The 16,921-nt window shown below is 40.0% G+C and overlaps 1 protein-coding gene across 1 annotated transcript in view; it reads left to right on the top strand.

The window, feature by feature from the left end:
• Window positions 1–526: 526 nt before the first annotated feature.
• Window positions 527–16,921, top strand: part of cep290 (centrosomal protein 290) — a 56,533-nt gene continuing 40,138 nt past the window's right edge. Inside the window, 23 exon segments of the mRNA XM_065022367.1 lie at window positions 527–626; window positions 890–1,021; window positions 3,897–3,980; window positions 4,891–4,960; window positions 5,064–5,110; window positions 5,557–5,706; window positions 5,909–5,962; window positions 7,478–7,624; window positions 8,299–8,481; window positions 8,674–8,763; window positions 9,349–9,471; window positions 10,675–10,695; window positions 10,887–11,010; window positions 11,327–11,499; window positions 11,716–11,878; window positions 12,314–12,414; window positions 12,630–12,696; window positions 12,858–12,970; window positions 13,156–13,240; window positions 13,473–13,561; window positions 13,564–13,608; window positions 13,746–13,910; window positions 16,654–16,803. Of these exon segments, the coding sequence (XP_064878439.1) occupies window positions 926–1,021; window positions 3,897–3,980; window positions 4,891–4,960; window positions 5,064–5,110; window positions 5,557–5,706; window positions 5,909–5,962; window positions 7,478–7,624; window positions 8,299–8,481; window positions 8,674–8,763; window positions 9,349–9,471; window positions 10,675–10,695; window positions 10,887–11,010; window positions 11,327–11,499; window positions 11,716–11,878; window positions 12,314–12,414; window positions 12,630–12,696; window positions 12,858–12,970; window positions 13,156–13,240; window positions 13,473–13,561; window positions 13,564–13,608; window positions 13,746–13,910; window positions 16,654–16,803 (2,340 nt within the window). The 5' untranslated portion in view covers window positions 527–626; window positions 890–925.

Raw genomic sequence — 16,921 nt, 5'->3', positions numbered from 1 at the left:
TACAGGTGCAGTGATCTGTGCTTAAAGTTAGTGAGGGAGATATGAGTCTCCAGCTTCAGTGATGTTTGCAATTCGTTCCAGTCATTGGCAGCAGAGAACTAGAAGGAAAGGCCACCAAAGGGGGAATTGACTTTGGGGGTAACCAGTGAAATATATCTGCTGGAGTGTGTGATAAGGGTGGGTGCTGCTATGGTGACCAGTGAGCTGAGATAAGGCAGGGCTTTACCTAGCAAAGGCTTATGGATGTGTTAAGTGGTGATGTCCCATCCTTTCAGAGTGATTGCATGAGTTAGGAATATATACAGTTAATTAGTGGAGTAGGGGGGTGTTCATGTTATATCATTTTGAAATTAGTGAGTATAGTGTAAGATAGTAGGGGATTTAGTACATTTTTATTTTTCAAGTAAAGTGTAAGGGAGTTGTACTCCTGTGTAGTAGGTGGCGGTAATGCAACAAATTGGATGCCAACTGCCGTTAAACGTCATAGACGAAGAAAAAGTTGTACAAATCGATTTACGACTGTTGTCAACGGTAACTTAGCAACTGGAGTAGCCGTTGAAGATGGCTAGCTAAAATAGCCAGTGAGCTAGCCAAACAGTACGTTGTAGCGGGTATATGAAAAAAAGGTTAGGTAAAAGTTAATGTCTTACTGATAAAAGGAAAATAATACATATCGCCATATGTTATTCATATACATTGTTGAATGTATTTTTGCGCCGCCCAATGCAATGTTAAACACATCTTGAAGCAAATAGCAGAAGCAAAATTCATTTTATTTGTGGCTATGTAGCTAGCCAACATTAGCAAGGATAATAGCCATAGCTATGTTGTCCCTTTACAGCATTACCCTAACTTACAATGTGTGTCTGTACATCTATTTGTTCCACAGTTCCTGTTAGCTAACACAACTGTCACAATTGTCAAAATGCCTCATCTTGACTGGAGAATGGTGATGGATGCTGACCCAGAACAGCTGCAGGAGAGTGGAGATGCAGAGATAATCAACCACATGTTTTTACAGGTACGTTACTGTTCCTAGGTGTCCATGCATGCACCTCAAATGTTCTAATCTGATAGTACTGTTTCCCAAGTCTGATCAATCAAATATTCCAATCTTGTGAGTGGTCCGGCTGTCCCTGACAAAAGCATCATACTGACTGGGAGTATATGGCTAGACTGTACACTGTCCTTCTCTCAGCACATATCAAAGCTGCAGGCTGAAGTTAAATCTAGACTTGGTTTCCTCTATTGTAATCGCTCCTCTTTCACCCCAGCTGCCAAACTAACCCTGATTTAGATGACCATCCTACCCATGCTAGATTACGGAGACATAATTTATAGATCAGCAGGTGCTCTCGAGCAGCTAGATGTTCTTTACCATTCGGCCATCAGATTTGCCACCAATGCTCCTTATAGGACACATCACTGCACTCTATACTCCTCTGTAAACTGGTCATGTCTATATACCTGTCGCAAGACCCATTATATTATTCTTATTTAGAAAACACTCTTAGGCCTCACTCCCCCTATCTGAGATGTCTACTGCAGCCCTCATCCTCTACATACAACACCTGCTCTGCCAGTCACATTTTGTTAAAAGTCCCCAAAGCAAACACATCACTGGGTCGCTCCTCTTTTTAGTTTGCTGCAGCTAGCGATTGGAACGAGCTGCAACAAACACTCAAACTGGACAGTTTTTAAATCAAATCAAATTTGATTTTATTTGTCACATACACATGGTTAGCAGATGTTAATGCGAGTGTAGCGAAATGCTTGTGCTTCTAGTTCCGACAATGCAGTAATAACCAACAAGTAAAACATCACTGCTCTAGAGGAGATCTGCATGGAGGAATGGGCCATAATACCAGCAACAGTGTGTGAAAACCTTGTGAAGACTTACAGAAAACATTTGACCTCTGTCATTGCCAACAAAGGGTATATAACAAAGTATTGAGATAAACTTTTGTTATTGACCAAATACTTTTTTTCCACCATAATTTGCAAATAAATTCATTAAAAATCCTACAATGACCCTGGGTTCGCGCCCAGGCTCTGTCGTAACCGGCTGCGACCGGGAGGTCAATTTGGCCTAGCGTTGTCTGGGTTAGGGAGGGATTGGTCGGTAGGGATGTCCATATTTCCATCGCGCTCCTGTGGCGGGCCGGGCGCAGTGCGCGCTAACCAAGGTTGCCAGGTGCATGGTGTTTCCTCCGACACATTGGTGCGGCTGGTTTCCAGGTTGGATGCATGCTGTGTTAAGAAGCAGAGGCTTGGTTGGGTTGTGTATCGGAGGACGCATGACTTTCAACCTTCGTCTCTCCCGAGCCCGTATGGAAGTTGTAGCGATGAGACAAGATAGTAGCTACTACAACAATGGGATACAATTGGATACCACGAAATTGGGGAGAAAAGGGGGTAAAAAAAAATATGTTTTAAGAATAATCCTACAATGTGATTTTCTGGATTATTCTTTCTCATTTTGTCTGTCATAGTTGAAGTGTACCTATGATGAATATTACAGGCCTCTCTCATCTTTTTAAGTGGATGAACTTGCACAATTGGTGGCTGACAATACTTTTTTGCCCCACTGTATCCCTGGCATATAACATCATTTATGCAGCAGCATACAATACATTTTTGGACTCACCTTGTTGTGCTTTGCTCATTTGAACAGGAAGGTGGCAAGGTGGTCCTTCATGGGCAAATTTTGTCATCAAAGTCTGGCATTCTATGGATTTATAGTGCTTTCAAGACAGCTGGGAACACTGAAAAAGGTTGAATCATGATGTCGGTGATCTTCAGGTCATAGCTCTAGAAAGAGGCCCGAGTTCCCAATTTACAATTCCGAGTTGGATGACCGTTCAAAACGTATTTTCCCAGTCGGAGCTTGTTTTTCCACGAGTTCCCAGTTGTCTTGAACTCACTGAAGTCAGATTTCCGAGTTTACAGTTGTTTTGTGCGCGGCAGAGATCATGCTGGATCGACAGCATGGCCAATGTTGATTGTAAACCCAGACTTGGGACCACACACACAGGCAAGTGATTGCAATGCTTGCAGTTAGCCACTGATTCCATCCAAATAACTCATTCTTGAATTTGCGATTTCCAACTTGTTGTGTAATGTTTATTTCCAATGGCCGATGAGCATCGATATGTTTTATCTGTAATTACTCTTCATTTTCTCTTCATTTGACAAGGATTAAAAAGGATTTGCCAGTAGATTGTCGACTTGATTCATGATGATGACTGCTAGCTAAGATTGTGAAAGTATGATGTTGACATGTCCAATCAAAGCTACTGTAGATATAATGTGATTTGACTTAATTTTATCTATGGCCAATGACCTTGCACCTTCTTGGATGGGCACTTCTAATGTAACTGTATGCCAGCACCCAAGGGGCTTGATTTTTCCAGCTCTACCCTTAGATTTGGCAGTGACGTAGTGTCCCCATGAGTGACAGAACGCTGAGCCAATCACAGCGCAACTAGAGAACATTACCAACCCCTAAACTCCGTATTTTCTACTGGCTGCCCCACCACCACAGAAAGCACTGAGCTAGGCTGAAACACCTGCATTTTGGAGCTGCCTTAAAGCAAAAAAGAGACCATGTTTGTATGGAGGCTTAATTAACTCAATGATATGTGGCACGTATTTATGCAAAAATAACATGCAACAGGTAACGTGGCTCTGTCCCAACTGCCCTTAATGATGGGTCACCACTGGACAGGAACATGCATAAAATACCAAGCAGTACTTGTTCCTGGGTCTTGACAGACTGTTATGCTCAGGGTTTACTTAATTTTGCACGAAGCAGTATTGTTGTTGCTGTGTTTCTGCCTGAGGACAATTTTGCTTTATGTTTCATTGAAAAGCAATGGTGCTCTATTTCTCTACAGGTCAAACGATGGGAGCGGGAGTTGAAAGATGGAAGCCCAGAGAAAATTGTTCACCTCTTGCGAGTCGTTCAAGGCCTTCTGAAGGTGTCCAATGCTATTATTACCCAGACACATCCAGAGATGCATTTCTCAAGCTCACTAAAACTATGCTGAAATGATTTTATCCAGTGTTAATATCAGAGTGGAATACATTACGTAGTTGCTTTGAAGGAATACGCTCTACACAGTGTGGTATAATTAATATAGAAAAGTTTGATTATATTTGCTTCAGATACTTGACCTGCTTTTGTGTGGATTTACAGTATTCATCTGTTATAGTCTCAGTTTCATGTAACGTACAGTTGCGGTCAAATATATTGGCAGCCTTGCACTTTTCTTAATTAAATAATTCCATATTTCTTCTAAAACAAGTTGAAATTGAAAATAACTTTTGGTCTCCACACCTTGTTATTGGATGTTCAACATTGCAGAAACCAGTTACATTTTTGTAAACTTAAGTTTACAATTTTGATTTAGGAAATCAAAGTAAAATGACATGGACAAAATGATTGCCACCCTGGAGCTAGTACTTGGTTGCACAGCCTTTGGCCACGATAGCTGCCACGAACTCTTCTTGTAGCCATCAATGAGCTTGCTGCACCTTTCTACTGGCAATTTGGCCCACTATTCAGCACGGAACTGTGCTAATTCTTCAATGTATGATGGGTGCACTCCACCAACTACTGTTTCCAGCTCTCGTCATAGGTTATGGATGTGATTCAGGTCATTGATGGTTAGTGTTTGTCTGCAGTTATCTTGGCCAAAGGCTGTGAAACCAAGTACTAGCTCCAGGCCATTTTTTAATATTTTTTTTAAATAAAAATTGTAAACTAATATTTACTAAAATAAAATTATTTCTGCAATGTTGAAAATCCAATAACAAGGTGTGCTGACCAACATTTTCTATATAAGGTACACCGCCCAAGCTTACTAAAATTGTTTTATTTTTTTGCAGTTGAAGAAAGAGGAGGTTACTATGGCATTTGAACTCATCGATAATGCCGGGACAGAACAAGCTAGATCGGGTAGGTGCATAAAGCATTGTTTTCAATCCAGTTGTTGGGACGAATATTTGAAATGAATGGCCCGCAGTAGATACTACAACAGTATCTCTTTCATGTCTTACAGAAAATGAGTGGAAGGCCAAGGAGTTAAAGTGGGAAGAAGAGTTAGAGGTAAGGCTTGGTGTGAATGTTGTCATTAAATTGAACTGTGAAGCATTAGGGTCCAATCAAAACTGCAGTTTCTGGAAAGCAGTTTTGATTGAATTGGAGCACAGGTCATTTCAACTCATGCTCAGTTTTCTTCAATAGGACTTAGTACACCTCTCAACCAATAGTAAAGTCCCTCACTGTCCACAAAGGAGATTGTAAGCTGTGACCATAGAATGACGGCACTTAAGGAGATTAGAGTGCTTTGCTACGCTGCAGTTTGTTGAGCTGTTCTCTGCGTTTCCTGAACAATAATTTGGCCCTGGGACTTCTTTCACACGTTCATAGAAGCAAATGGAGACATAACCTAATCTTGTTTTTCGAGAGACTGGTGGTAGTTTAAGTACATGAGTAAGTGTTGTAAACAGAGGGGGCCTGAGAGTTTGTTGTCTGCTTGATTTCCTGTCCAGATGGCCAAGAAGTCGGGCGTTGGCGGCGGGCCAGATACTCGCTTCCTGCGGGACGAGATGCGCACACTGGAGGCCCAGTTGAACCGTAGAGAGAAGGATATCCAACAGTTGGAGAAAGAGACGAGCAAGGAGAAGAAAATCAATGAGGAAGTATGACCTTATGTTATGAGACGTCATTAATTCCATAGTGAGCTAGTGTTAATGTGTGTCATTGTGTTCTCAACACTATACTAAGACCTTCCTACTTTGTGCAAAATGTTAAATTGATTTTATTGTATGTAGCCTATACAAAGTAATCTCCCATTGTGTTCACAATTCCAATGCAACTAATATCTCCCATGTGTTCCCACAGTTGATGATTCGGGCAGAGGAGGCTGAGGATGAGAGCAGGAAGCTGAAAAGAGAAGTTAGTGACAACATAGTCGTGTCTGAATTGGGGAGGCACTACATGAACACTCATTTTTGTTTACGTTTCAAAATGTTTTGCTACATTGTGCCCAAATTATGATAATACCTTTTTTAGTGTAAGAGCTGTTTAAAAAGACGGCCTGAAATTTCAGCCTGTTTTGTTGGAAAGGAGTTTTGGCCTGCGGTACATTTCATAATAGATCAATAAGAAAGAGAGTTCCAAACCTCTCTGCCAATAACAGTTAGTATTCTGTTTTCCCCTCCCCACTCAGACCACTCCCAGACAGTGGTAGCAAAATTCTTGTTTGAGAAATTGCTCTTTGCCAATAAGCTATTTTAGTTTGTTTTTGACCATTTTAAATGAAAACAATCACATTAAGGTTCTTCATTGTTACCCAGAAATAATTTGACTTTAAGATAAGAATAGCTGCATTGGACCTTTTTAAGGTGAAAATAAGTGTTTGTCCAAGTAAGGAGAACACCAGTGAGTGTCTGTCTGCGTTTGTGTTAACTGTTCATAATACGTATATGACAGTATACACCAGTATAAGTGTATGTTAACTGTTCATAATACATGTATGACAGTATACACCAGTATAAGTGTATGTTAACTGTGTGTTAACTATTCATAATACATGTATGACAGTATACACCAGTATAAGTGTATGTTAACTGTATGTTAACTGTTCATAATACGTGTATGACAGTATACACCAGTATAAGTGTATGTTAACTGTGTGTTAACTGTTCATAATACATGTATGACAGTATACACCAATATAAGTGTGTGTTAACTGTTAACTGTGTGTTAACTGTTCATAATACGTATATGACAGTATACACCAGTATAAGTGTATGTTAACTGTTCATAATACATGTATGACAGTATACACCAGTATAAGTGTATGTTAACTGTGTGTTAACTGTTCATAATACATGTATGACAGTATACACCAATATAAGTGTGTGTTAACTGTTAACTGTGTGTTAACTGTTCATAATACGTATATGACAGTATACACCAGTATAAGTGTATGTTAACTGTTCATAATACGTATATGACAGTATACACCAGTATAAGTGTATGTTAACTGTTCATAATACATGTATGACAGTATACACCAGTATAAGTGTATGTTAACTGTTCATAATACATATATGACAGTATACACCAGTATAAGTGTATGTTAACTGTTCATAATACATGTATGACAGTATACACCAGTATAAGTGTATGTTAACTGTTCATAATACGTGTATGACAGTATACACCAGTATAAGTGTATGTTAACTGTTCATAATACGTGTATGACAGTATACACCAGTATAAGTGTATGTTAACTGTTCATAATACGTGTATGACAGTATACACCAGTATAAGTGTGTGTTGTAGTATGTGGTGGGACAACTATATGATGATGCAGTAGTTAGTGTATAATCTGTGAGAGTAGATTAGGCACTGGGTCCCACTACTTCTCTCTAACTGTGTCTCCTCTCCTGCGGTGTCTGTCAGAACGAGCAGCTCCAGCAGGATGTAGACTTCTACAGGAGGGAGCTGGACCAGAAGGAGCCGGTCCAGTCCAGAGAGGAGAGTACTGAGACACAGAGGAGACTCAACTCAGCCAACAGACAGCTCTACCAGTGCATGGAGGACGTTCAGGTACTGCAGACCCCTTTCATACAATTTTTTATTTTTATTTAACCTTTATTTAACTAGGCAAGTCAGTTAAGAACCAATTCTTATTTACAATGACAGCCAACCCCGGCCAAACCCTAACCCGGACGACCCTGGGCCAATTGTGCGCCGCCCTATGAGACTCCCAATCACTACCGGTTGTGATACAGCCTGGAATCGAACCAGGGTCTGTAGTGACGCCTCTAGCACTGAGATGCAGCGCCACTCAGGAGCCCGAAACTTCCCTGATTTGGATATTTCCCTAATGCGTAACCAGGCCAGCGCAGTACAACTCGGGGCGGCAGCGTAGCCTAGTGGTTAGAGCGTTGGACTAGTAACCAGAAGGTTGCAAGTTCAAACCCCCGAGCTGACAAGGTACAAATCTGTCGTTCTGCCCCTGAACAGGCAGTTAACCCACTGTTCCGTCATTGAAAATAAGAATTTGTTCTTAACTGACTTGCCTAGTTAAATAAAGGTCAAATAAAAATAAATAAATAAACTCGCCTTGACTTGGCTCAGTGGTGTCAAAAGGGTATTAAGGACAAGTCGTGACTTGAAAAACACATGGACAAAATCGTCTGTTGATATCATTGCATGATTTACAGTACGTTTCTTACTGTACTAAACCCAGACCTGTGGCCTTATTCCTCTACCTCTAGCGTGCGGAGGAAGAGGTCGCCCACCTGAAGACACAGAACGATCAGATGCAAAAGAGCCTAGAGGAGTCAGTGAAGGAGATGGAGACGATGACTGACGAGTACAACAAGATGAAGATCGTTGTGCAGCAGACAGACTCCATCATGGACCAGCTGAGGAAGGAGAGGGACCATGCCAAGCTACAGGTAACCTAGAGGGACAAAATTACAGGTTGCAATCTGGTTTTCCGGTTATACGGACAAATGTAAAGGTTGAACCTGGGAAAGTTTCAGCACGGCTTTGACTTTATGAAGCATTTCTAATATTGAATCATTATTGTGAATTGACAGTGTGAATAACATACATTAATTGGTGTTGAATACTGCTGTGTTCTTCAGGTCAGAGAGCTGACAGAGCAGATTCAGAGCCGGGCGGAGGAAGATGACCCAGTCATGGCAGCCGTGAATGCCAAGGTGGACGAATGGAAGGTGGGTGTTCTCACATTATTTACCTGGCTGAGAGAAAAGGCAGCAGGCGATACACTGATTGTATCAAGTACTGCATGCTGCTGTCTGTATGTTTTCTGAATCATTAAAGAACTTGACAGCACACAGCTAATTACAGTACCAGTCAAAAGTTTGGAGACATCTACTCATTCAAGGGTTTTTCTTTATTTGGACTATTTTATACATTGTAGAATAATAGTGAAGACATCAAACTATTAAATAACACATATGGAATCATGTAGTAACCAAAAAAGTGTTAAACAAATCAAAATACATTTTATATTTGAGATTCTTAAAAGTAGCCATCCTTTGCCTTGATGACAGCTTTGCAAACTTTATCCAAACTTTTGACTGGTACTCTATGTATAGAGGAAATATTTACATTTATTCTTCACACTTCAAACATTAGTAGTCAATCAGCATAAATTTAAACATTTTAGCTCGGGGCCTGTCCTCATCAAAGCATACTGCCTGGTTAGTTGCAGCTGTGTTGTTTTGTCAGTGGCCCTGGTGATCTCTGCGTTTTTCTGAGTGGCCTTGATTGTGTCTGTGTTTTGTGATTTTCAGAGAGTGCTGGCTGGGAAGGATGAGGAGATCATGGAGTACCAGCAGATGATCCGCGAGCTAAGGGACAAGCTACGCTCGACCCAGATGGACACGGACAAGAGCAACATCATCGCCTTGCAGCAGGTCCGTCTCAAAGCTCAAATCCTTATCTTTATGTAAATACATACATATAAATACATCTAAGGAACTTGGCTAGATCTGAATTTTACATTTACATTTCAGTCATTTAACAGACGCTCTTATCCAGACCGACTTACAGTAGTGAGCAACTTACAGTACGTTTTCAAACTTCAATATAAATAATTCATTGTTCCTGTGAGAACTTTTTGTGCAGTATTTGGTACATATACAGTACATGCAACGACAAATGACTTTAAAACGGTGGCATTTTATACTTTATTAGGAAATCTCTAAATCTATCTGTTCAAACAGTATTTTTTGTTTATCTTCATCTTTGAAATATCTGTCTGTTGAAAGAAATATATTTCAACTGTGAAAATATTTAACTTAGTGCCAGGGGCTAAGTTTCTACTAAGATAACAAATGGAATTGTTTTAAGATGGTCATACCAAGGATAATTTAGCTATTTGATTTAGAATTGTAGTATCCCTATAGGTATATAAAATATATATACAGTACCAGTGCAAAGCTGTCATTTGTTTAACACTTTTTTGGTTACTACATGATTCCATATGTGTTATTTCATAGTTTTGATGTCTTCACTATTATTCTACAATGTAGAAAATAGTAAAAATTAAGAAAAACTTTTGAATGAGTAGGTGTGTCCAAACTTTTGACTGGTACTGTATATAAAGACATTGAATTGGGCTTTTCGGCTATTAGCCCATAGAAACACATTGAATAACAGATTCATACATGGAAAAATAGATATTTAAAAATGATTTAAAAGGAAGTATGTTTGGAAGTGGCTGTCCTATATCTGAAAGATATAAGAAGTATGTATTTATTTTTTACCGTGGAAAGACCACCTATGACTTGGAAATTCCCTATTCACTTCCATTCATTTTTCGTCCCAGTACCGGGTAAACTTCAGACGAGTCCTGTGACACTTGTGGGGGTTGTAGGTAAAAACTGAGAACACCTTATTGTTCATGAGAGTCTCACCTTCTATGGAGGGGTCATATTAGTGTGTAGCCCAAACCATTCAGACACTACAGGCAGATGTTGGCACATCGGCGGTACCGACTTCAGACAAGATACTGTATCTTTGTGTTCCATCTGTCATTTCCACTGCAGCTTCTCTTCTGTTCATTCTGTTCTTTTCTCCTGTCTTTACTTGCACTCCCGTCACTAACTCGTGGCCAGGTCATATATGAGCTATGTGGTGTAAGTTACTCGGTCCTCCATATTTCTTGTCTATTTTACAGACCTCTCTCTGCTTTCATTTCATTTCACAAGATCTCATGTCTTTTATTACACATTATTGTACACAAATCACAACCTGCTGTGCTCTTCCGTGGTTGTCCTTGTACTAACGCTGGTTCCAAACTAATAAAATGTTTGTGAATGTCTTCAAGGCCGTGCTAGAGAGAGACAATCAAATCAAGATGCTGACAGAGCAAGTGGAGCAGTATACGGGGGAGATGGAGAGAAATGCCCTGCTCATAGAGGAACTCAAGAAGCCCCTGAAGAAAGACAGAGGTGCGTGTCAAATTGTCTTGTTGTAAAAGCACATGGATCTGGATGCTGTTAACAAGGAATGTTGTTCTGGTGTCAGCCAAGGCTGCTATGCACCAACATTGCTATAAGATTGAAAAAGTGTGGGTGTTCTCTGCAGGTTAGTTGGCGCCAACTTTACAGTATATTTTTTAGCTTCAGACAATTTAGCTAAAATGTTTCTTAAAGGGAAGACATTTAGCACGTTAGGGTTAGCATTTGTATCTCTAGTGTAGCACAGAGCCATAAACTCTGATTTAGCATTATTAGCAATAGCTTATAGCTCAAAGTTTTTCCCCAGGTCTGCCCTCAGCCATCCAGCAGAGGAAGCTGGACGAGCTAACCGCTAAGCTGCAGGCCACAGAGACAAGAGCACAGGAAGCAGAACGTGTGGCTGAGCTAGCCGAGACAGACGCCAGGGACAAGGACAAAGAGCTCAGTGACACATTAAACCACATGAGACTCTATGAGTCTGTAAGTCTGCCTAGCCTGCCCGATTTCACAAATGCTCAGTTGCTTAAGGTCCTCCAACATAATAAGTCAAAAAAAACTATTTTCCCCCATCCCTGTGGTGATTCTCATGACTCATGCAATAGGCTTTGTTTTTGAGATGTCTGGTCTGTCAAATCTTGTATCCTAGATTAAACAAAGTATGAAAGCCATGGCTGATCTCTCTTTACTGTCCTGCAGGGCACTGATGGTCTGCAGGTGGCCATTGCTGAGATCAAAGAGTGTAAGAATCAGATGAGAGTGCGAGACCGTGAGGCGGAGGCTATGACCAGAGAGATCAACCAGCTGGAGATGAGAATCAACAACCTTCTGGATGAGAACGAAGATCTTAGGGACCGACTCGGTAAGTCACACACAAAACAAATGTAATTAACAAACTTCAAGTCACATTTTATTTATGTTAATTTCACAATGTCTCAACATGTTACAGATAGAAATTTAAAATAAGAACTGGAAATAACAACAAAGAAATCAAAAACAGGGAGACAGCAGACGCAAAATTAATTTCCTGTTGGATTGTGTTATATTTCATAAAGTTAATGAATGATGTCATTAGCTAGACATTTTTTTATTGTTGAATATCCTTTCATTTAATAAAAAATAACACGCAACAAACAACAAAGACATAAAAAACAGAGAGACAGCAGACATATTTGATTTCCTGTTGGAAGGTGTTATATTTCATAAAGTTAGTGAGTTACCTTATTAGCTAGACATGTTCATTGTTGGATATCCTCTCATTCAGGTTTTGTATTCATCCATCATCCTCTTTCATAAGGTCTGGAGCCCAAAGAGGAAGTGGATCTGACAGAATTCAGAAGAACCAAATCCCTGAAACAGAGGCAGTTCCAAGCAGAGAACCAGGTTCTCACCAAAGAGGTAGATAGGGATGGGAAGGAACTTCTTGACGTCAATTTGACTGTGTCCCATTTGGTACCTTGTTCCCTACATAGTGCACTAAAAGAAGTAGTGCACTATACTATGGGCACTGGTTAAAAGTAGTGTACTATATAGAGAATAGGGTGCCATTTGGAACAAAACCTTTAGCTCAACCTGTGGCCCTGTTTCCCTTACGACCCCACTTGACTCCACAGATCGAACGACTGGAAGAGGAGAGACTTGAACTGAAGAAACAAATCAGGCGAATGGTAAAGGACAAAGGTAAATATCCGCTCCATGCTACACAACCAAAGGAGGGAGATATGAGTTGGTTAGCCAGCATGCCATACAAATACTGATAACAAGTTAGTAGTATTTCATCCCCCATTTAACTAAGTCTATCTCTATTTTTGTGCTGATAAACCCACTTTTCTCCATCATAGGGATCACAGTGACCAGCTCATTGCTAGAGGATGATGCCAAGCCCACCAGATCCATCAAACTGACACCAACACCAACGTTCAGTTCTGCAGATGAGGAGGAGATCAAAAGCAAGGTTAGATGACAGAAGGAGATGTCAGAATTCTGGTCGTTTAAAAGACGTTTAAAAATGGTCTTTATAAATCAGTATATGACCTAACCATGACATCACCCTGACATTTTTTTGCCGTTTTTTTCCACTGTACGGTTTATGTGGGCTATATCCTGTCTTATATACATCCTTTCCCACTTGTTTCACAGTATGAGCATCTGAGGAGAGAACTGAACCATAAGGAGAGAGACTTGGAGCATCAGAGGACCCAGTCATCTCAGTTTAAATCAAAATGTATGTACAAACTGGCAGTATATTGTATAGTAGGAAATGTTGAAGTAGTTTTATGGCTACTCACAGCATTTCATACTATACGCTGTCAGAAATGCACACTATGTCTTCCTCAATACTATTTCCTAGTAAAGGACTAGGTAGTGTCAATGCATTGAGTGAGAAACGTGGATGTCCAAAGGAATCCCTGAACACAGTTGGATAAGCGCTGCTCTCTTCTCTTTGTGTCCCTTAGTGGAAGACTTGTTTAAGGAGAACAAGCAGCTGGAACAAGGTATGAAGGAGATCCTTCAGGCCATCCAGGATGCTCAACAGAAAACCCCTCCTCACAAGCTTCTGTCTCTATCCCCAGTCTGGAGAAGCTGGTCCGTGTAAGTGTAACCAGTAGCATCATCACAGCTGTCCACATTTTATATGTCGTCACTCTATTGTTCTTAGAATGTTCATTCATGCCCTGAATTTAAATGGAACTGACCCCAACCCTGCTCCGCCATGTTCCATGTTCCAGGCAATAGAGATGAAGAACTCTGATGGGAAGTTTGACACCAGCCTCCACCTGAAGGCCCAGGTAGACCAGCTGACGGGAAGGAACGACGAGATCAGACAGGAAATGAGGGCAGCTCGGGAGGAAGCTGCCAACACCATGAGTCAACTGGTCAAAGCCAAAGAAAAGGTATCCAGCTGGCTGGTTGTACTTACTGTAGAGTATGTAGGGCAAGTTATGAGAAAGCCACAGAATTATGTTTTGCTGTTGTATGAGTGTATATACATTTTTCACAAAGGGCCAAATAATGTCTGTCCATTTCTTTCTTTTGTCAACTTGTTGTATATTATTTTTGCCACAGGCAGACTGTTTTTGAAGGCAACAATGTAGTGTTGTTAATGGTAGAAACAATCAGGTACCTGCAGGCTATGAATAACTCAATGTTAAGTAGTAATGGCATCCAATCCATATGAACCTCATACCTACTGGCACTGTAATTCCATTCCACCTCAATAGCTTAAAGCTGGACTCCTTAATTGGTGAAACTGCCACGTCCATCTGCAATATTCCAATAACAAAGAGGTTACTGCAAACAACCAGCACTGTTTCTTTTCTCCTCTGACATCGTTGCCCGCGTGATAGAACACCAGAAGATGTACTGCATGTATTTTTACCATGCTCCTCACCTCCGCTTCGTCAACAAAACAAAAACAGTAAAGCGGTGGTGGTGGGGCGGACAGTGGCGCTGTTTCCCTTACTTTGATTCCATCGTTAAATTGTTCCATGGATATTGTTGCATATCTGTGTCTTTTTCATTGCAGCCTTTTGAATGTCTAGTAAATAGGCACTGTACTGCTGCCATTGATACCATTTAAGACTACATCTGTAATAGGGGATACCGTTTAAGACTACATCTGTAATAGGGGATACCATTTAAGACTACATCTGTAATAGGGGATACCATTTAAGACTACATCTGTAATAGGGGATACCATTTAAGACTAAAGCTGTAATAGGGGATACCATTTAAGACTAAATCTACAGTGACTTGCGAAAGTATTTGGCCCCCTTGGACCTTTTACATTTCATTTAAAGATATAAAACTATACTGAAGAATCAACATGGGACACAATCTGTGGAATGACATAGGGGATACCATTTAAGACTGCAAAATTATCTGTTAATAGGGGATACCATTTTAAGACTAAATCTGAGCTCAGTGAGGTTGGATAGCATTTTGAACACAGTTTTCAGTTCTTTCTACAGATTCTCGATTAAGGTCTGGTGGATACCATTTAACACTGGATATGTTTATTTTAAATTCTGTAATATGTTTTGGATATTGTCCATTTAAGACTAAATCTGCTCCATCCATCTCCCCATCCATTTTAATAGGGATACCATGTTTAAGTGGGGACTAAATCTGCCAAACATAATGCCAGAAAGTTCAATTTTGGTTTCATCTGACCAGAGCACCTTCTTCCACATGTTTGGTGTGTCTCCCAGGTGGCTTGTGGCAAACTTTAAACAACACTTTTTATGGATATCTTTAAGAATGGCTTTCTTCTTGCCACTCTTCCATAAAGGCCAGATTTGTGCAATACCATTTAAGACTGCAGTTCATCTGATCATGGGCTTCTTGGGGATAGTCCATTTAAGACTAAATCTGTAATAGATTTGCAGTGGGATACTCCTTCCATTTAAGACTGCACAATCTTGGGATGTTTAACCTCTTAGGGGATACCATTTAAGACTAAATCGAAATAAATATGCCTGGCTTATCCTTTTCTTAACAATCCATTCTATTTTCAAAATATGCTTTAGAACCAGAGAAAATCACTAATTTGTGTAAGAGTGGTGATAGCTAGCTTAGGTTAGCATTAGACGCAACATATTCACAAAAAACCAGCCAAGGAACAAATAAAATAATCTGTAGATGTTTCAATGAGGGATACCATTTAAGACTAGGACACATCTTTTGTTACTATGCATAGGGGATCGAACCATTTAAGACTGAAACATCTGAATCAATAGGTGGTTTGATAGCCTGGTTTGTTCATTTAAGACTAAATCTGTTAGCGGGACACCTGGTAAATGTACCATTTAAGATATACCTACAAATATGTCACAATGCTGCAGAGATGGAAACAAGAGAAAGAGGATACAGCCATTTAAGACTAAATCTGTATTTCCTGGTCGGTAATAGTTTTGGATACTCCAGTGAAAATTTGCAAAACTAAATCTCCAAAGTAATATTCGAGGGATACCATTTCCAAAAATGAAATAGACTAACATCTGGGAAATCTTTTTGTATAATAGGGGATACCTGCCTGGTGTGTTCCTTGTTCCATGATTTAAGACTGAGACTATCTGCAGGTGCAATAGGAGACTTGATTACACACAGGTGGATTGTATTTATCATCATTAGTCATTTAGGTCAACATTGGATCATTCAGAGATCCTCATGAACTTCTTAAGTTTGCTGCACTAAATCTGAATAATTTTAATTTTTCAGTTTTTTGATTTGTTAAAAAAGGATAAATGTCGTTCCATTTGAGATTCTTCACAAAAAATCAGTTTTATATCTTTATGTTTGAAGCCTGGGATACCATTTAAGACTACGCAAGGCACTGTATAATAGGGGATACCATTTAAGACTAAATCTGTAATAGGGGATACCATTTAAGACTAAATCTGTAATAGGGGATACCATTTAAGACTACATCTGTAATAGGGGATACCATTTAAGACTACATCTGTAATAGTGGATAGCATTTAAGACTAAATCTATAATAGGTGATATCATTTAAGACTAAATCTATAATACGGGATACCATTTAAGACTAAATCTATAATAGGGGATACAATTTAAGACTAAATCTATAATAGGTGCCAAAATTAAAACTGTTTCCCTTCTATCTCTGTTGGTCAGGTGACCCGTTTGGAGGACGATATGGAGGCGCTGAGAAAGTCCAAAGGGGGCGGGGTAATCTTTAGGACCCTGAATCTCCCTGAAGACATGGCCCTATCCAGCACTGAGGTTATCAGCTCTCTGAATGAGTATGCCGTTCGACTGTTACGGGTCAGTCTCGCCCAACTTCGCCCATTACTGTTAGCCTAATCGATTGTGTTTGAGATTGACAACAAAGCAGTTGGCGACTTTGCAGTCGATCTCAAACACGCACTATTTCTTGTATTAT

Source organism: Oncorhynchus nerka, linkage group LG9a (genome assembly GCF_034236695.1).
Source record: "Oncorhynchus nerka isolate Pitt River linkage group LG9a, Oner_Uvic_2.0, whole genome shotgun sequence".
Taxonomy (NCBI): domain Eukaryota; kingdom Metazoa; phylum Chordata; class Actinopteri; order Salmoniformes; family Salmonidae; genus Oncorhynchus; species Oncorhynchus nerka.
The sequence above is the reverse complement of the archived record's forward strand: the minus strand, read 5'-3'. Positions and strand labels throughout refer to the sequence as shown.